We start from the raw sequence: 22,094 nt of genomic DNA on the forward strand, positions 1-22,094 counted from the left end.
AATTGCTTCTTTTACAAGAAATAATAAAAGATTGTGCTAAACTACAATAATTTCAGCCTCATAATGAGATGATAAGCTTTCAGATCTTTGTGAGCATAAGTGTTTATTTTTATGCATATATGGTCTTACTCCTGGAACCTTTCTAACACACACAGACACATACACCTTTCCAGTCTGTACGGTGTGGAGGCTGAGATAAAGGCAGCAGTTCAGCACCGCTCCCCTCCTGCAATGAAATTCCAACAAATTCTCAAATTGCAGCCAAATTGAAAGCACATTGGTGAGTGGGCGGCAATCGCTAATAAAATCTGAATAACTGACCAACTGCAAAGTCAAAACAAAACCTCCTACACGTATCAGCACCATTGAGCTTCAGCATCACCAAACATATTCACCAGCTCTGCATCTTCAGCTAGTTATGATGCATGTGTATGTGTGTGTGTTTGTGTACTGTATGAGTCAGCGTTTGCTTGCAGTTTGGCCAGAGGTGGTGCCAGTCCCTGCCCTGCTCCGCTGTGTATAGGCTTAATGACACGGAGGAATGTTAATCAGACCCTATGTAAACACCACAGCATGTACCCATATGTGTATTAAATGATTACACAGCAGACTGTCACATTCGCGGACAGTGGGGACCGGAAAGGATGCGGGGTGTGCGTGTGTTTGCAGATCCAGTTCGAGAGTGAGAGCAGAACCAGAGGGCTTTATTGTGGAGTGCTGTGATTGTGTTTGTTTGTGTTACAAGAGGAAAAAGATCATCTTCGGTTTCAAACCCCGGGCCCCGGGGCTCAAAAGAAAGCTAAACATATGGCCATACATACATGTACACACATTCCCACATGTAAACTACATTACACATGCTCCTCTTAAAGGGATAGTTCACCCAAAAATGAACATTCTGTCATTATAAACCTGTATATATTTTGAAGAATGCTTTTAGCTTTTGGCTCATAAAAATTATCATATTTTTAATGGTAAAAGGCTGTAAAAATGATGCGGTAAAAATGTGTTAATTTGTGAACAGTATGTTAATAATAATAATCATAATAATAATATATATATATACTGTGCTCAGCGTAAATGAGTACACTGCCATTGAAAAGTAACATTTTAAACAATATCTCAATGAACAAAAACATGAACATGAATAACATGAAAGTAAGGTTAATAATATAACTTAACATTTTAAGTTTTACTCAAATTATGGTGATGCAAAAATAAGTACACCCTGCTGAAAGTCTCTGGAGCAAAGCTAAATTTTAGACTACAGATGTCTAATTTAACAAGAATTCAACCACAGGTGAGTGTAATTATTCATTAGACAGGTGTCCAGCAGACAGCTGACTATAAAAGGGTGTTAAAACCCATTTCTTACTGTCAGCAATGGCACCACATGGAAGAGAAATGTCACAAGACCTGAGAAAGAAAATAATTTCTTTACACAAGGAAGGTAAAGAAGATCAGCAAAGCTTTACTTATCAGTCAGAATACTGTAAAAGTGGTACAAAAATGTAAAAAAGCTGAACTGCAACCATCTCACAGAGACGTCCAGGTCGTCCACTGAAGTTAACACCTCAACAGGAGCGTCTTCTGATGAGAAAGGTTGAAGAAAATCAGCATGCAAGTTCACTGCAGTTATCTAAAGAAGTAGAAAGCCAAACTGGGGTGACTATTTCCCGTGACACAATACGGCGTACACTGCAGAGGAATGGCATCATGGGTGCCGTCCACGAAAGAAACCTCTCCTAAAGCCCAGGCACAAAAAAGCCCGTCTAGAGTTTGCCAGGGCCCATGCTGACAAAGATGAAGACTGCTGGGACTCTATACTCTGGAGTGAAGAGACCAAGATACATGTTTTTGGAACTGATGGCTTCAAAACTGTATGGCGTCACAAAGGTGAGGAATACAAAGAAAAATGCATGGTGCCTACAGTGAAACACGGAGGTGTCAGTGTCCTTATGTGGGGCTGCATGAGTGCTGCTGCTGTCTGGAGCTGCATTTCATTGATGGCATCATGAATTCACAGATGTACTGCTCTATACTGAAAGAGAAGATGCTACCATCACTCCGTGCCCTTGATCGTTGTGCACTTTTCCAACATGACAATGATCCTAAACACATCTAAGGCCACTGTTGGATTTCTGAAGAAGAACAGGGTGAAAGTGATTCAGCGGCTCCTGATCTGAACCCAAATGAACACCTATGGGGAATTCTGAAGAGACAAGTTGAGCATCTCTCTCCATCCAGCATCCAGTCTCTGAAAGAGCTCATTCTTGAAGAATGGAAAAAGATAGATGTTGCAAAATGTCGCCAACTTGTTCATTCCATGCCTAGAAGACTTGTCATTAAAAATCATACAAAGTACTAGAAGCAGTAGTTTTTATTGTGGGGTGTACTCATTTTTGCATCACCCTAATTTGAGTAAAACTGAAAAATGTGTAAGTTATATTATTAACCTTACTTTCATGCTATAAGTTAAACAGATATTATATTAAACTATACATTTTGGAAATTGTTTTTGTGTTCATTGAGATATTGTTTAAAATGTTACTTTTCAAAGGGGGTGTACTCATTTATGCTGAGTACATAGTATATATTAAATTTTATAACAAAATTATATCTATCTATCTATCTATCTATCTATCTATCTATCTATCTATCTATCTATCTATCTATCTATCTATCTATCTATCTATCTATCTATCTATCTATCTATCTATCTATCTATCTATCTATCTAAAAAGAACTCAAATGTCTTTTGGCGGAGAGTGAGTAGCCTCTGGAAGATGGGACAAGACCATCTCTTTTATTATTATTTGATTTTCACTCGGGACGTCTTCCAAGGCAATACAAATGGTGGAGTGGAGGATTACAAACTTTTTCTTCTGTTTCCAAAACACACAGGCTAAATCAAAGAAAGAGCAGAAGGCAGATCCACAATGCCCGGCGCGTAAGCTCTGGCTCAGTCCCGGGGCAATCGTCCCTAATGAAAACTCCAAAACCGAGTTCTCTTAAAAAAACCACCTGACAGCTCACAGACAGGCCGGGCTCTGCCCTACAACTCACAATGGCTCTCTGTTATACTCCGAGTCTGTATGCAGGCCCACAGCCTGGCCACCAGCACAAAACTGTTGACACCCACGGAATAAAGTTCCCATTACCTCACAGCAGAATCCATCACTATTTTTTAAGGAGGACCGTTTTTAACCACTCAGCCCTGTTGGGACTCCACCCACCTCAGAAGCGAGCTGCTGTCATAATGTTTGGATGGGCCAGCTGCTTTCACCATCCCAACAAATTGCATCTAAATGCAACCCTTCAGAGAACGTGAAGCTTCTGTTTACCGACACAGTTCTCGCGCAAACAAAGCGACGATCCACACACAGATGCGGCGTGTCCTCCCGACATTTCGCTTATAGATGGCACTGAAGTATTCAAGTGGATGAGTGGGCTTAGTTTTCGCCAAAGCCACAGGATTCTTGCCAAAACATGCAGGGAAATAACATAAGAAATCCCTTGGAAGAGAAATGGGGCAAGATGCCTCTGTTGTAAATTAGGGATAAACTTTCCCGTGCAACAGTGTGCATGCAAGGGCCTCGCTGGCCAGTCTCCTGAGGCCATGCACCTGGGCTTCATCTCTCTAAGTCTGAGGCCGAAAGCTCTCAGGGGGAGATGCTCAGGATGGGATGGTTGCTGAAATTCATAATCATTGCACCTCTGCCAAACCAAATGCATCCAGTAAAAGTCGAGCAGGTGGAGCGAGACAGGAGCGCTCCCATACTAAACCATTCAAGTGGTATAAAAGCAAGCGTAATGTGCAAACTATTAAAACGTATCTTATAAAATATTGTTGTAAACTTGATCTCAGTGTGGCTCGAGGGACGGTGCCACAGCGTGGCAAAAACAATGACAGCAACCATGTGGAATAAACTAGACCACTTTGGCTCCGTCTCTCGCATGGATAGTCATGCATTAAACTGTTACAATTACTTCCAAACATTTTACTGTTGTGGTACAATTAATATAAGCTTTTCGAACCAGTTTGGGAACAATTTATTGGTCAGTTGCTCGGCACCTCATAAATAGTCATAAACAAAATATAAACACTGCTCTAAAAAGTCTTGCTCAATGAAATTGCAATTAAGCTGGTTTTGTTTTGAAGTCATCAATGCAATCTGTCATCAAAGATATTCAGACCTAGTGTGAAATTAGTTATTTATCTATGTCTTGTCAAACACTCTCAGGAAAAAAAAGGTAAAAGTGCTGTCACTTGGGCAGTATTCTTCCAAAAGGTACACTTTTGTACCTTATTTACCCCTAAATGGTGCATATTAGTACCCTAAAGGTATGTTAGAGGCTTTCGCACTGGAGGAACATTTTCATAGTTCCTATAACTATTGGCAGAAGTACCTGCTTTCTGGCATGTTTTAGGAACGTTCATGTTCCTATAACTAAAGGAACACCCCACAAAAATGTAGGGCTAAATTAGTAGTAGGGCTTAATTCTCTACAACTTCAATGTAGGTTCTAACTGAGCACAATAGGAACTACCAGTGCCGTAAGTGTGCGTCGATTGGCCAAAAGCATGCGGAACAATGGCACCCGCCATTTTTAAAAAGCAGTGTAACCACACAGTTTATAGTCTACATTTACTCCACAAACATGGAAAACACTGAAAGATGAGCCAGCGCCGAAGTCTAGGCACTTCTCAACCTTTACACTAAGGAGGAATTCCAACCCGACTTTGAAGGGACCAAGCAAAACATGATTATGTATTTTTGCTCTGCTAGAGTCATTGGGCATCAACCACATGGCAAATGCTACAATACATTTTTCATTTACCATACTTCCTTTGATATAACATATTCGATAGGACTTTTAAACAGATCGTAAACTAATTAAGAGTTCTCAGTGCCATCAAAATAAAAGTCCTGCACAACAACCAGAGTGGCAGCATGTAAATGATGGTTACATCACTTCAGAGTTTGCGAATGCAAACAGGAAAATGTCCCTAAGGGAAAATGTAGTTCTTGGGGGATGGCCCTGGTGTTACTATGATGTGAAAGCCCCCTATTATTACCTAAAGTGTACATATTAGTACCTTTTGAAATGGTACAACCCTAGTGACAGCTTTTGTAGCATTTTTCTGAGAGTGTTACAAAAACATTAAAATATTATGCTTGAGATATGTTCACCATAAAGCAAGCCATAGAAAACACATTTGTGGGCACAGACCAACTAAGAGAATGGCAGCAAAAGTGAAAGACCCAAACTAGCCAGTCTAAATCGAATACAATAAAGGGGGTGGACTTACTTTCCCTGAGGTAATTGAGATGTGAGAGCAGGACCTCCGTGTTATAAACATTGGTAAGTCTCAGGAAGTCCTCTTTGCTCATCTTGCAAAGCTCTTTTCCATCTGTGTTGTGGAACATGGCTGTGTCGATCTCCTGAAGACCATACTCCTTAATGGCCCAGTCTAACCACTGCCGCACATGATCTGGAGACCAGAGAGAAGGGTCTGAAATGGCAAACACAAAATAAAGCCAAATATTAACCACAAATATCCAATATCACTTCAACCGTTTTAAAGTGAGTACACAAGCAGAGAAGAGATCTTTTGTTGTCTTGTTGAACAGGATCATTTTCAGAGAATTTAAGTGAGCATTTATGCAACATTAGTGGCAACAAACAGAAATGCAAAAGAAATGACTGTTCCAAGCCTCCAAAGGTCATGCATATTATTATTTTCTCTTATTTTCTTCAGATACAGCAATCATTGAGATTATGAGGAAAATCAATCTCAAGAAAACAAGATGATAATAATGGCCACTGCTGGCTTCCTACTACCTAATACTGTTAGAAATGCTACAACTGAATTTTTAATATTCAACTACTTTATTTTAATATCTTATTGGTGTTAACAATGCGCCCCTAATGTAGCATTCAATATGTTGTGTAAACGCTAAAAAATGCTGGCTTAAAAACAACCCAAGTTGGGTTAAACCAAGCGATTGGGTTAAAAGTTTTAATTAACTCAACTATTGCATGAAAATTACTGTATTGCTTGCTTAAAATGAACCCAAAGTATGTTGAAAAATTAAAATGTATTAATATGTTTAATGAATAATAATTAAACAATAAACATTTATTAAATTGCTTATTTAAAAAAATGTTCACTTTTTGATTATTATTGTTGCCTCTAGTAATTATGTGTCTGATTTTTAATTTCCAACCTACTTTGGGTTAATTTTAAGCCAGCCATAAGGTATTTTTTAAACAATAGTTGGGTTAAAAAAAAAATGTTAACATTTAACCTGGGTTAACATTTAACCCAACTGCAGGGTTAAAACAACCCAATCACTGGGTTTGTCCTTTTTCAACCCAACTGGGGTTGTTTTTAACCCAGCATTTTTTAGAGCATATGTATGTTGTCCTCATGAGACGAATTATGAATACCTGCTGGGACGATGACTCTCCTCTCATTGGTTGTCATGTTTGGGGGCGGAGCACACTTCTCATCCATGTAGCCAGTATAGTTCATCTGAGATGTGTCGGTCCCACCCACCATTTTATTGCATTTACCCACACTACAGTCCACCGGGGACTCTCTGCAAGGGGGAGAGAGAAAGATAAAGGCTACTGCTTACTAACATTCATCTCAGACAGAACAACTGTCACAAACACAAAATAATGAGGTTTTTGTGCCACACCTGGATCCATTGATGTGATCATATTCTCGTTTGACATTAACTCGCACAGGCTGGTTGATCCACTCCTGCTGAGGAGGAATAGGGTTGATCTTGTGGGTCTGACCGTAATCCTGTGCGCCGGATGCAGTCATGTCCGTCTTGGGTAAGGGAGCAGCAGCAGCGTACGGAGGCTCAAACAGAGACTGGTCTTCACTCACCACTGACAGCGCCTCCTGGAGGATTGTAGGGCGGAAACTATATCACTGTTTCTCATTAAAGCACACAGCAAATGACAAATGACTTTCAGTTCATCGTGTGTAATCAGAATTAAGCAACACAAATTTTTAAATAGTTTCTTGCTGAAGGGCATTGGAACCACAGATGCTGAGTGCAAATGAAGCAGTGCGATTGATTGCTTACATATAACCAAATGGCTTGAAGTCAGCATGAAACATTTTTTTAACTATTTTACTTTATTTGACATAAATGTGAAACAGGATAGGACCACGGGGCATTGATGGGATTGTGGCAAGTAGGAATTATATACCAGAATGAAGTCAGGTGTTTGTAACTAAATTATTAATTCATATAATTACAATTAATATTGAACATCAAACTGGTTTCTAGCAATTTCTTTACACAAAGTACAAATTTAGTTCATTTTCCTGCCCTCTTTTGATTGACCAGATATATCGGCCCTGATTATCGGCTGTTTTTGAACTATCGGCCAATAGTGTGAAAATTTGCTTTTATCAGCTGATACCGATTATTGGCCGATATATCAGTGCATCTCTAATATATATATATGTATATGTAAATACAAACTTTTATGGTAAATCACTAGTCAAAACACAATCGTTAAAATGCCATTAAACTTATCATTGACTTTTAAACCTTTTGTTTTTGAAAAGAATTTCAAAATGTGACTTTCAATAAGTAAAAGATTTCTTGTTCATGACTCATACGTGAGACAGAACAGAGGCAAGGTCACTTCTACATTTGCTCTCATTGCCGGCGCTCAGCTGGGGTGATGTAGTTTTATTAAAGAAAACAAACGCAGCAGACAGGCTCCTCTGGAGAGAGCCGCGTCTACATGTGCATGTGATCGTCTCCATTCACATTTCAGTCAAACCTTTCTTTCAGTTTTATGAAAACTATCTTGAATCAGTCGCTTAGGTTTCCCGCTGTTACATCAACTACAAACACCTGTAAAACTCTTAACATTCACTGAACCTTATACTCAATAAAAGTGAAAATTCACCATTAAAAAATCCATTTATACAGACACAAGGCCAAAGATTCTGAAAGATGGGAATCATTGAGGGTGATTTTGGAGATGAATGCTTTGATGCTGTTTGATAACAAAAGAATGCTTCCTCTTTAGCATGTTTTAATCGAAACATACATGATCCAAATGTGTGCATTTCACAATTAATACTCTATTACTTTCATTTAGTTAAAAATGAAACATTCACTCTATGGCTGAGGGGGATCTTGCAGGGACACTCTATCAGCTTCTAGTTATTATTTTTCCCTCTTTGGTTTTTTGAACTTTGGTGACAGTCGTCATCAATTTGATCAGTGTCCCGCGGACAGTATCGGGGCGACCCACAGCAGCAGGCCTGTGGCATGATAAGTATGCCAGAGTTAAGGAATGCCCTCTTGGTGCCAGATAAGGCCAGAGCTGCTATTATGACTGTTACACGTTACTTACACGCAGACATATCAGCCTCCACCATATAATTCATGATTGGCAGTCAGTCTTTCCCAAGATTACAGAGGGTTGTAAAAATAGGAAAATCTAATTCCACACTCACGCTCTTATATATGTACAGACAGGCCTGTCAAAAGGCGAAATTCCTTCATCCCTATGAAATAGAGTGCTAAGCAATGGTCAAGTGCAAACTTCTTGTGACAGTGAGGTTAAAATACTCACAAAGGTGCCAATTTCCTTGAGCTATAAATTGGCCGTGCCTTCATGGCTCACTTAAACCATCCAGAACCACAGGGTTACACTGGTTCGGTGTTGTAGATTTACGGTGAGGTACACCAACTGCCCATCTTTGAGTATGCATATCGTATATTAGAAGCTATTTTGAAAATTTTCATATGAGAAATTTAACGGCCACAATCATCATTAATTGTCCCACAGAAGATACGTCATTAAGTCGGATGTACAGACCCCATTAAAAGCGCAGTGCTATTTTATACAGAGGCCATTCCTGTCTTTTGTTTAAAAAGGAAAAGGAAACCTGACAGGAAACCAGATTGTGTGGAACAGGAAATACCCGTGGATTGAGACCCCCTCCTCATTGTCCACTATAGTTTACAGTTAAAAATCAATCAAGAGAGATATCTGAGTCAATTTCCAAAGGAATAATACGCAAATTAATGCTTTAGTACATGGAATTTTAAAATACTAATAATTGATGACTGTATTTCAAGATAATTATGGGTAAAACTTTATATGAGTTGTATTTTATACACTATACACTATATACTTAATTTAAAATCGAAAGGTTAGGGTTAGTGTTATGATTTGTCATTGTGGGACTCCAAATAAACATGTTGTATGGATATCATATATGAATCTCTCAAGATCATACATTTTGGTTTGACTGTAATATATATATATATATATATATATATATATATATATATATATTACAGTCAAACCAAAATGTATGATCTTGAGAGATTCATATATATATATATATATATATATATATATATATATATATATATATATATATATATATATATATACAGTCAAACCAAACTTTATTCAGACAACTTGAACATTTCATTCATTAATACAGTTTTATTCACTATATATATATATATATATATATATATATATATATATATATATATATATATATATATATATATATATATATATATATATATAATCTAATAAAATGACAAGATCTCAGATTTAAACTGTGTCAGAAAAAGATAATCTTAATTATGACAGATAACACTTAGGCAAAACATGGTCAGGTCAAAGTGTCTGAATAATTTTTGGAAAATTTATCAATTTTACTGGTAGTCCACTGTATGAAGAATTTTTGGGTATAATATGTAACATTTTACTTTATTTTGCTATCCTCACTTACATAAATGAACTATAGTGTCCTAAAAATATATTAAAAATAACAGAAAAAATACATTAAAAATATCACACACATGTTATATATGCATGTTAGGTACACAGAAATGTTATAATAATAATAATAATAATAATACAATAATATAATAATAATAATGATATAATAATATGCTATTTTAACAGATAGTAACAACAGTGATCATACAATAACAGACACTTTTTTCTTAATGCTATACATTCAAGAATTTGATATTCTTTGTGAGCGAGTGAACGAGTGCATTAAAATCATCTCCTTCTTCTGTCCTCAGTCACCCCACTGCAATCGAAACAGTCTATTTAACATGATAAAATCTAACACAAGCATGATGTGTACGGCCCCAAACATATACCACACCCAAAACCACTTATATGACCGCAAAAAAAAAGGAGTGTTTGAATTTGCAGCCCTCCCCTCCAGACAAGAGTCAGCAATCAATCAGTGATCATTAGCTTTTTTGATGCTCTGAAATATTTAATTCTAATATTGGTAGCTGTTATAATCAGAGATTGAATATGGGGATTTTCCTTTTTTTTCTCCAAAATATCGAAAATGCAGAGTAGCGGCGTGGACCACACATAACTAATTCTTCTAAGTAGAGCGCAAGTTTTTTTTTATTTTTTTTTTTTATTATGATTATTATTTTTTTTTTTACTTTATGTAAACACAACCCATTCAAGAGTACAGTATAGCAATTATTATCAGTTATCAGAAGAACGGAAAGACCGTGGAGTAATATTTTATTGTGGGTGGGCTCGGCTTTTGAACTATATGAATGGTTGGAAAACCTCGGCACGGTGCCACTCCAATTGCGCAGCCACATCTCCAGCCTAAAGCTTTATGATTTATATAAACCACTGCACTGCATTCACACACGCGTGCGCCACGATATACTGAAAACCCAAAGCAGCCTCGTCGAGCACCGGACATTCGCTATTCTAATCTTTAAAACGAAACGTAGGCTATTATTTTCTTTCTTCTTCTTGACGAAACATCTTTACTCCATCACAAACAGCCCGTGCGTTTTTACGAGCGTCCAAGTGTGCGCCTGAACGCCCGTATCCTCCGCTATAGTTTTCAAGTTTCAACAAAGTTTCGACGAAAAGGAAAAGGAAACTTGGAGAGAGAGAGAAGAGGAAAAGCGCAACTCGGAGCGGCTGAAAAGTCCCAGACAGGCAGAACTACAGGCGTCTAAGCTCTCAAACTCTGTCCATCTCAGAAAGATCCCTCTCCTCCACTCTTACCTTAATAGTTCCGTCCATTTTGCGCAATTTTCAGTGGAGCCCGACAATATTCCAAACATGACACGCGTCTGAATTAATTCCAGCCCCCGATATGTGGCGGAGAGACAGAGACAGTTTCGCCGGATGGTTTTTTTCCTCTAAATTTGGGAAGTGAAGTCACTGCGCTTGAGAAGGAAGCCGTGTATGTGTGTATGTGTGTGTGTGTGTGTGTGTCACTGGCCCTGCCTTCATTACGGCACCCAAAGCAGGATATTTGTCCCGAGAAGATAAGACACCAAAACAATAGTGTTTCTTTCCTTTGTACATGTTTTTGCCTGGAAATATTTACAGAAAGCCTGCCAGCTCTTTACATTTGTTGCGTTTTTTCCAACATTAAAATAAACGATTTTGGTAGTTAAACATAATAATTAATAATACAACTCTCAAATAACAAACTAGACTAAGTTGATAAAAAAAATATTGTTATAAATTAATATATTTATAAATCTTTTGCATTAATGCAGATTGTTGAAATCGAATGCATAATAACGACATAATATTACGATCGATATTCCGCTATAAAGGAAAACGCGAATAGAATCTACCTATGGTGAAGCGAAGAATGCGACAAGTCTGTCCGAACTTCTTTCGCTGCTAAAATGGGTTTCCATTAATAAAACCGAAGCCCGCAGCGTCGAGTCTGTCTGCTCCACACGTGTGCGCACCTCTGAATGCACATGAATAGCATTTCTCCGTATGGACCATATAGAGAGGCTGATACCTCTCGTGTGCTTGCTGTTCAACATTTCTCAAAATCAATAGCATATGGTCTCACATTTTTTCATATCTTCATGTGCAATGAGGGGAACAGTCTCTATTCTAGACAATATAAATATTTACTTTTGTTCTGGAAAAAAGACATTATTCATCACTATATAAATACTGATTTTGCAGTATCAAAAAACAAAACTCTATTTTGCATAAATGTTATTTAGTAATGACCATTATATTCCTTGTGATTCCCTCTCTAAACGAGAGAGTGAATCTCCACCCCCTTTTTTATGGTGAGTTCTATTACCGATCATCTCTAGACTCGCAGCCAGCCCAGAACGTGACCAGACCCCCGGATCCTGAGACCCCCTGACCGAGAAGGCCATGCCTAGGGGAGCGAGACTGAGTCTGCGCCCGCTGGCTTGCACTGTTTGCGACATGGGGGTCTAGAGGGGGGAGAGGCCCCCTCGAGAGCGCCACATCTGGATCCTGCTAGGGGTCAAGGCTTCTCCTGCCTGAGGCCTGCTCAGTAATTAACGGAGACACCTTGTTTAACCATTTCGAGTCTGGGCCTCTTTCTCGAGCACAAAACAACGCTGACTTTTCTTTTACTCAAATAAACGTGTTGGCATATATTTATCAGTTTCTGTGTTCTGCATTCTTGATTGAGTGGGGAATATAAGACAAAGGAATCGGACAAAGCAGAAGGAGAGGAATTGGGTTTTCGTCAGAACTAACCATTTACCAACAACATTTACCATTACTTAATGCAGATCTGGATCATTCAACCCTGCAATTCGTAGGTATTTTACGAATTCGTACGTTTTTCGCTAAATCCTACGTATTTTACGAGTTGCCAAATTCGTACAAATGACCTACCCCTAACACCGCCCCTAAACCCCGCCCCTAAACTCGTATGAATTCGTACCGTGAGGTCGCACGAATTAGCCACCTAGTAAAATACGTACGAATTGGTCGTGAGATAGCGTTGGATCATCAAATCAGGTTATGGGACATGTGTGGAAGGGCGGACATCATTTTCACAGAGCGTGGGACTTGATCGCTGAAACATATGTTTCCCTAGAGGGGCTGCTTAGACTCCACAATTCTTTTAATTAAAACACCATTATCTCTGAGCGCATGACGAGACGGAGATCTGGCAGAGAGGGGTCACTAATGACAGTATAATTATGTTTTATGGTCTCCATTTCGATTATTATAAATGAGACGTCTCTTTACTCGAAGCTGAACTATTTATCAGATACATGGTGAGCGCAATCGTTTCATTTAAAATTACCAACTGCATTTTTGGTGGGCAGACATTTTATATAGGCTAGTAGATCGTTTGATGACGAGTCTTATCTTGCTTTGTCAACTGAAATCCAGCACTTAGACATAACCTGCTTCTAAATCATGGTTGTTTCCAGATACAGTGTGTTTTCAACTTTCAATATGTAATGATAGTGTCCAAAATAAATTATTATTTTTTTTATTAATAGACCAAACGCATCCACGGGGTGCATCATTAAACCTAGAAAATCAGTCTCTTTTCCCGCGTGGCACTTGCCCAGGTCATTAGGAGTCCAGCGGTAACAAACATTTTGGAAGGCCAATAAACAAATGCATGTTGGTTTATGTAGTGAGCCACAGAACATCTGGCTCGACGCTGGAGCTTGACAGCCAGGCATTTCTCCCAACCACGACCTGTGGGAAGCCAGTGGCCCAACGCTACTGGAAAAACCCTGAAGTGCCGGAGAAAGACTAACCCAGAGTGAGACCAGAGGCTTCCTCATCTTAAAGAAGGAAGAAAGAAGAAAAAACGGTGTGGGAACAACGTGGTAAACGGACTTTCGACCATACAATTACATAACTAAAGGTTGATCTATAGCCAATATACCTAATTCATAGATTCTATCTATCTATCTATCTATCTATCTATCTATCTATCTATCTATCTATCTATCTATCTATCTATCTATCTATCTATCTATCTATCTATCGGAAATATTAATCGCGAGGCATGGTGCTTCTCAGGTTGCTCGAGACCGTCACGAGCCCCTTTTCCCTCTCACGCGCTGAGAATGACACGCAGGTCGAAAAAATAGAGACTGCAGCACACAACACCAAACTGTCTGGCCTCCTGCTCCAGGCCATAATTAATTTGAGATTTATTTTTATTGGAAAGCTCCAGTCTCGCCCGGCCTTAACCAAACAAAAACCTTAACCCGTGGCTTCGCCTGAATGAAGCTGAATATTTCTCTGAAACTTGTCTTTCTTGAGGCGTGATGAGGTAAATCCCTTTCCCGCTCAAATTCTGCCCGGCAGCAACAACATTCAAATATGACCGTTTATCTGCAGCGCGCGAATTAAAAAGGGGGAGGGGACATATTTGTGGAAATATTCATTGAATAGGCAGTATTTGTTAAATATATGTACAAAACAAAAAACTTGGTTTTGGTTGTAGAAGAAGAATGTCTTAACAGGAACTTGTTTACTTGTTGAGAAATAAGAATAAGTGCAAAATGAAAATAAATAAATAAATAATAATAATCTTCTCAAACACTCTTTCCATTGCTTCTTTTAATTGTTGTATGTACGTAGCCCAACTCCACTGCACGCAGTGCACTATTTATTATTCAGTCTGTGGAAAGAAAGCTGGATTTCAAAGAGAAGGTTTTCCCTCAAAATTCCTGCGCTGCTAATGTCTCGAAACAAATCGAGGACTGTTCGTGGGACTGTGAAACGCAGCCCCTCTGTGGAGGAACACAAACTATAGCGTCTGCATGAAAAGCTCCCTTATGCAGGGGGGCAATAAGTCTCCATAACATAACAACTCGGCTCTGGAAAGTATGCTGATTGTAAAGATATAATGAATGACTTTAGCAGGCACAATACTTCATTTTCATGGCTCTGTCTGTACGCTGTGCACTAAGCCTTCTGATACATTAAAGTTATTGCTGTGGCACTTTGCCATAAATAACCATCCAAATATGCCAATGTACCTTTCAGCCTGTAAAACAATGAACAGTGATAATACAACATAGCTTTCATAGAGAGGTATATAACCATGCTTGCACCAAGAAAGTGAGCAATTCTGTAGTAGAAGTGGCATAATCAATGTGGGTTGGACTTGAATGTGTTCAATGGCTTACACAGTGGACCCAAACCCATCTGCAGAGATTCCTTGAACAGCTCGAGTTTGAATTCTAAATGGAAACTTCTTTGGTTGGTCGAACCTAGTTCATGCAAAAACAGATGTCTGCCATTTGCAATGTTTACATTCTTTAAAAGCATGTCGGGAAAAAGGGCACCACGTCAAATACAATAATGTGCAAATTGTGAAGGTCAAAATGGCCTGTCTCTTCATTCAGTGACCAGATCAAATTTAAGACTAAGCTGGAGAGACAGTGCACACTCTCCCAGATGTGTCGTAAACAAATTAACCCAGTCGTCAAACTTAAACGTCCTTCGTATTATATCATTCATTTTACGTCAAATATGACGAGAGGTGAATCCGGAAAACCGCGTTTTAACAAGCCATTTACATCAGTCATCAACGTATCTTGGAAGAGGAAAAAGGCAATTTAGAAGTTCCAGTCTGTTTCCTCCAACATTACCTGCTCGTAGTGACGATGTTGTCTTACCTTGACGTAAGACGAAGTGTCTGGGACGGTCTGAAACATTTTCATTGGACAGAGAGCCCGGAAATGTGAGATGTTCACTTCACGGCCCCTTCAAAAAACAAGTCCACAGGTCATCTTAGAGGAAACTAGAGTTTGTCCAGTGCAAAACTAACAAATTAGCAAATACAAAAAGGCTAGACTACTAATAATAATTAGCTAGATAAAGAGCAAATTAACCAAATTGTTCCTTAATTCTGATTGTCTACCGCTCTAAAATTTATCTTGATCAAACGATTTTTCTCCCCATTATACTCATTCATTAATTCCAATCTCTCACAAATCTGCGCAAACAATATTTTATTTATTTCTTTGAATTAAAGAATTCTCCTGCATGAATATATATCCCATGGCTTTGCCATTTCCTCTCAAAATTGATTTGCATCTCAGAATCCGAGAAATACATTTCTTCATGCCCTACAGTGATATTTTCAAGATAAAGCTCTGCTTTATCTGCATTTTCTGAATATCGTGAATGAATGGTAAAATCATTTGCAGTTATTGTGAATATCATGAACACCTTGCTTTCCTCCCCGTTAAACCACATCCAGCCATCTAAACACAGAGGTCAGATCTGGTTCATGAGCTTATATGAGGGACATGACTGGAGCACAGTTAGACAGAGCTGCATTTATTCGTTTAAGAATTGTAGCCTATACCTTTCATCCCTCCAGAGGTTCTTTTTTTTTTTTTTTTAATTAACTGCACAAGCCTCTATTTCATGAGACAGTTTGGCTAAGGTGGCAGTAAAGGCAACATTAGTAATAATAATAATGAATTATTCTATGCATAGTTATGATTTTATAAAGAATATATCCGTTTAATATGATTATTTTCTCTTTCCCTTTCTTTTTGAATGTGTTTATATATAAGATAAGTCAATTCGTGAAGTAGCGATATAGGCCCAGCCCCTTCACTTTCAGAGCAGCCACATATTGAAACACTTTTCGTTTTAATAAGTGTAGCTTACAAAGTCTCGGGTGAAAGGGCACCTCGGGGACGGTGTCTTTTGCCTTTCCCTCGGCGTGCAATTACAGAGCAGACTGGCACGAGCATTATTTAACATTCCACAGCAGTTCAGCAACACAATGAAAATAACTGATGGCCATATCAAAACACAGCGAGAGAAATAACGTAAACACATCAGAACTTTATTTCTCACAAATTGTCCTGACAACTGACACACTGACTGTCTTAAAGTTTATTTATCCTTCATTAGAGGGTATAATCGTTAAATGAGGAATTTTCGAGAATAGCAGGGTGATGAGTTGACTATTGCATCGGTAGCCTATAATAAATACAATTTTTGTTTGTTTGTTTCATTGGCAAGTGTTGAGTTTTTAGAGGCGTTTCTTGGCAGCCAGGTTAGCCCAGATTCCCGAACCATCAGTGTAAAAAAAAAAGTCATTATTTTTATATTCATTCATTGTGTAGCCTATCTGTGTTTCAATCCACTTACTGCAGTAATTTCTGTTTTTCTATTCGAGTTTTCAGAGTGTCAACACGACTTTCTTCAATTAAATTTAAAGTGACTGACAGGGTGCTGGGTTAAAAACAACCTTAGTTGGGTTGAAAATGGACAAACCCAGTGGTTGGGTTACATGTTTGACCAACCTGCTGGACAGTTTTATTTAACTCAACTATTGTTTAAAAATGACTACATATATGGCTTAAAATGAACCCAAAATATGTTGGAAATTAAAAATCAGACACATAATTACTAGAGGCAACAATAAAAATCAAAAGGTGAACATTATTAATAAGCAATTTAATACATTTTTATAGTTTAATTATTATTCACTAAACATATTAATAAATGTTTATTTCCAACATACTTTGGGTTCATGTTAAGCAAAAGCAATACATTCATTTTTAAACAATTGTTGAGTTAATTAAAACTACCCAGCAGGTTGGGTCAAACATTTAACCCAACCGATGGGTTAAAACAAACCAATTTTTGTGGTTTGTCCATTTTCAAGTAAAGTTGGGGTGTTTTTAACCCAGTATTTTTTTAGATTGTGTGGTAAATTTATGATTGAAGATTGCCACTTTGATTTTAATAATAAAAAGAAAATTGCAGGCAAAACTTGTTTTCATTTTTAGCTGCATGTAATTACATTGCGCATGACTATGACACAACATTTCTTATAAATAAATTTGTGCATAAAGCATCAAGACTATGCATGACACATTACACACGTTACATTAAAACAGATAATGCAACAATAAACGAAATGAGAGCAACACACTAATGACGTGTAAAATAAAATGCATTCGTCAGTCGTCTGCCATCGCGATAAGGAATGAGATTTTGACATTTCGATACCTGAACATACTGACCGTGATGAATAAATCAGGAGTCTTATAATTCGCTCGATTTATATTCGCAGCGTCAGACCTCGGGCTCCTGGGCTCGCCTCATAAACTTTCCCAAATGCATCCAATTTCTAAACGGTAAAAGAGCATAGAATTCCGCATCTGTGGCCAATTAAGTGACTGGAGGCTCAACAGGACTGTTAAGTAACTGCACCGTCTCTCCTCCGAAGAGCGTCTAGTGTTACATCTGAAGCGCCTTACCTAGCGTGCTCGTGTTATCCATCAAATAGCATCTCTCTCGACTGTCAACACATTGGAATAGAGCAGAGGAGCGACATACCAAAATGCACAAGGAGCTCAAATTATTCGCCAATGAAAAGTAGTTCCACGTGCATGTGTTTTTATCCCGGAAAAAAACGAAACAGATCATTGCACAGCGACAAAAACGTACTGCGGGTCAAACTAAAAAATCAGAAACGCTCAACTTCTGCGGTGTTTAACCTCAAACACCGAACACAAACTCACCTGTCTTGACTGTCACTCGGTAATTTTGAACTCTTTCCCAGTCTTTAATAATTAGTCCCGTCTATGAGAAAGTGATTGTCATGGATAAGTGTGAGTAATGTTGAGGAGGCGTGTGAGGAGGAGAGGAGGGATGTATGAATGGGGAAAGCGAGATGGGAGAGAGGCGGCTCGGACCAATGAGAAAGCGCGAGCTCACCCCTGCACATCAACTGAACCATGAAATAAGGGAAATCTGACTGAAATGAGCACAAGACCATAAAAGAGAAGGAGAGAGGGGAGGAAAGCGTGAAACTTACCGGAGGATATCCATCCGAATATATTCTGCAGACACTATACCCTATATAAACATTTAAAGACATTCTGAAATTTTATTCATTTTTACATTTGCTGAGTTTGTCTATTTCGTTCGTTCATGCCATTTCAAAAACTATTTGGCCACAAAAAAAAAAGAAAAAAAAAAAATTCTATATGTTTATTTTCTTTTAGTGATGTCTCGCAGAATTCCCGACCTCTCATGAGGATCATCGCATCCACGCGTCACCCGTGAGCGTCTCTTTCCTGTTAGGTTGACCCTGTTCACTTCACTAACTCCATTTCCTCCACCCAAAATCTCCTTCAAAGAACCAGCGGCAGCTTTACAGTGGGGAATCTGCTGATGCGTGACGTTTGAATATCAGTAGGGAACCAAACACTTGATAAAGACTCTTCATTGATTACCTTCTCAAATTAGACATGACGATTTATAAGCTGTTGATCTGAAAGCTTGATGACATCGTTAGGGTTAGATTTCAGTAGGCTACATACACTATATATATATATATAAACCAAAAAAAAAAAAAAAAAAAAAAAAAAAAAACAACAACAACGGTTGGGTTAAATGTTTGACCCAACATAGCCTACTGGGTAGTTTTATTTAACTCAACTATTGTTTAAAATTACTGTTTTGCTTGTTGAAAATTAACCCAAATATGTTGGAAATTAACATTATTAATATGTTTAATAAATTAACATTTATTACCAAGTTTAATAAATAATAATTAAACAATAAACATTTTTTAATTGCTTATTAATAAATGTTCACCTTTTGATTATTATTGTTTCCTCTAGTAATTATGTCTGATTTTTAATTTCCAACATATTTTGGGTTCATTTTAAATGAGCAATAAAATAATTTTTAAACAATAGTTGGTTTAAATAAAACTGCCCAGCACATTGGTCAACAACCCAATTGCTGGTTTTGTCCATTTTAACCCAAATTGGGTTATTTTTAACCCAGTATTTTTTGTGTAGTTCACACCAAATGAAAATCACTAGCCTAATCATATTTGCTTGTTATTACAAATTGCTTGCTTTTGTAAACAATTATTACAATGTTAAATGTGCAACATGTTCAAACAGTGTTACAATAAGTTGCATAAGGATTATATGTGCCGTTGCTAATGGATTTTTATGTAATAATTTACTCTGAGCATATGGTCCCAAATAAAGTAGATTGATATGTGACACAACTAATACAAAATCATATTTTTCCCATGAGTCTAAATTTACCTGATTGATTTAGGTAAACCCAAGTAAACTCTGAGATAAACAGTATTTGGAATAACACGCCACGTTCCCGTAAGATCACATAAATTCTTTTGAACAATAGCAGGAAATTGCCACCTTAGCCAGACGGGAAACATATCTGAAGGCAATGTCACTGTACTTGCAAAGGTCTGACTATCATTTACAAGATGTAAAATGCAAAAATCTTGCAATCTTTAGCATAGAAAAGTATTGTTTTCTACACCTTTATATATTGATTATTATTATTGCATTTTTTTTAACTCAATGTATCCTGTCTGAGTAACTCCTGGAATTTTACAGATGTCGAGATTGAGAACATATCAATGGCTGGATGACGCACTTCCATCCAAATGCCTTTTGACAAGAGCGAAGAACAATAAACAGTGTTAGTCTTAGTTCACAGAAAATGGTTGTTTTTTTTTCTCTCCTTTGTCTTGTTGCTTTAAATCTGTTACTGTAATCATATTTTCCATAATAAGGAACAGGAATACACATGTAAAAGTAATGAAAATGCAAAGATATTCAAGCATGATTCCTATTAATTTATATGACAACAGCATTTTGGGGGCCTGAAAACACAAACTTTTGAAAACCGGTTACAAAGTGCAAGTTTTTGAAAACGGTACAGTTATTGCCTTCGTGTAAACTACAAAAATGTGAATTTGTGAAAACAGTGACATCATGCGAATGCACATTACATGTCCAGCTTGTAGTAGTCGATCATGAATTCATTTTTTAAATGAATCTATATGATTCGTGAACAACGAGCTATCTCAGAGTGATCCGTTCACCACCACCTCATTTGTTCTTTTGTCACATGATGTGGCAGCCATATTGGAAACAGAAATTAGTTAATAATTCCCAATCTTCCTTACAAACAAGCACATAGTTAGTTTTTGTACTCAGTTATGTGATGCATTCTTGGTCTCAGATTTCTTACACTATAAAAAAAGAATGGTTGGTTTAATCATTGGTTTTAGTAAGTTACCTGGTTGCCTTAAAATTTTGAGTTCATTGAAATAATAATAAAAAAAAGTTAATACAATTAAGGTGATTGGTTTAATCAACAGCTCTCAAAATATTATGTTATCTCTGAACTACATTAATTATCTAAGTTGATTTAACAAAAAAAATGTTATAACAAATCATGAAAATATTTTTCTACAGTGTACAAATTACAAATTTCTGTCATGATGGTTCTTTTCGACCCAAAGACACAAGGAGGTGAACTCATCATCATTACAGATTGCATAGCTTCAGCCTATGGGGATGTGACGTGATAAAACTCGGATCGGGAGGTGAGGTGAACTAAAAGACTGCATAGCCTGAAGTCCTAGCTAAGCAATGAATTAATAATTTCATTTTCTCATCATTTGGCATTGGCTGCATTATATATATATATATATATATATATATATATATATATATTTATTTATTTTTTTTTATTATTATTTATTTATTTATTTTTTATTCTAAATGTGATCAACGTTTGCTAAGTTGTTGTTTTTGGGAATTTGGCTATCATCTAACATTTCCATTATATTCTGCTGAAATTAACGAAATGAATGAAATTACTTGAAAAAAGATTATTTTGCTTAATGAGACTCAAAGATCAGGGTCACTAAAATGATCCAAACTTCCCATAGTCTATAGGCATATAGTGTTTCTTTACAAAGTGGCATCGCCAACTACTGGCCTGGCAGCAGAATACAGCATTTTTAGACATTTCGCAGATCCGTGCGAACAGGGATCGTTTTGACAACATTGCCGTCTACATGTGTATACGCAAAATTTTTCAAAATGCAAAGGAAAAACATTTATTATGTTTTTTCTTCTCTTTTTTTTCCCATTTTTAGTACATCATTGTTGTGCAAACATGACCCAAAGCTAGTGTTACATTTTAAACATCTTATTAACATGACATTTTATGCATCAATCTGTGTTACTATAGTATTACTATTCGGGACCGAATTATGTTTTAGCAATCAAAGGTTAAAGGGGATCATGATTACACTCAAAAAAAGGAAATATTTGAACCAGATCAGTCTCCAAAAAGCGGTTAAAAATGTAACTGTCTCTCACGAGACGAATTCCTGCATCCCATCTACGATCAGCCCCCATGGCTGGTGTTAGCAGTAGAGACTTATCTCAAAGGTCCAACTCCACCTCCTGGGAC

The 22,094-nt window shown here is 37.5% G+C and overlaps 1 protein-coding gene across 9 annotated transcripts in view; it reads right to left on the reverse strand.

Moving 5' to 3' along the window:
* fli1 (Fli-1 proto-oncogene, ETS transcription factor) overlaps nucleotides 1-18,499 on the reverse strand; it is a 38,970-nt gene extending 20,471 nt beyond the window's left edge. Inside the window, exons 1-5 of one of the 9 annotated variants that reach the window (XM_067389616.1) lie at nucleotides 18,353-18,497; nucleotides 15,476-15,563; nucleotides 6,710-6,921; nucleotides 6,456-6,607; nucleotides 5,314-5,517 (exon numbers count right to left, since the gene is read on the reverse strand). In XM_067389616.1, the coding sequence (XP_067245717.1) occupies nucleotides 5,314-5,517; nucleotides 6,456-6,607; nucleotides 6,710-6,921; nucleotides 15,476-15,520 (613 nt within the window). In that variant the 5' untranslated portion in view covers nucleotides 15,521-15,563; nucleotides 18,353-18,497. Of the gene's footprint in view, nucleotides 1-5,313; nucleotides 5,518-6,455; nucleotides 6,608-6,709; nucleotides 6,922-11,081; nucleotides 11,345-15,448; nucleotides 15,564-17,837; nucleotides 18,033-18,088; nucleotides 18,292-18,352 lie in introns of those variants that run through there. The other 8 variants (XM_067389613.1, XM_067389614.1, XM_067389617.1 and 5 more) reach the window with 8 other exon arrangements.
* Nucleotides 18,500-22,094: the final 3,595 nt, after the last annotated feature.

The sequence above is a fragment of the Chanodichthys erythropterus genome, chromosome 7 (assembly GCF_024489055.1).
Source record: "Chanodichthys erythropterus isolate Z2021 chromosome 7, ASM2448905v1, whole genome shotgun sequence".
NCBI classification, from domain to species: domain Eukaryota; kingdom Metazoa; phylum Chordata; class Actinopteri; order Cypriniformes; family Xenocyprididae; genus Chanodichthys; species Chanodichthys erythropterus.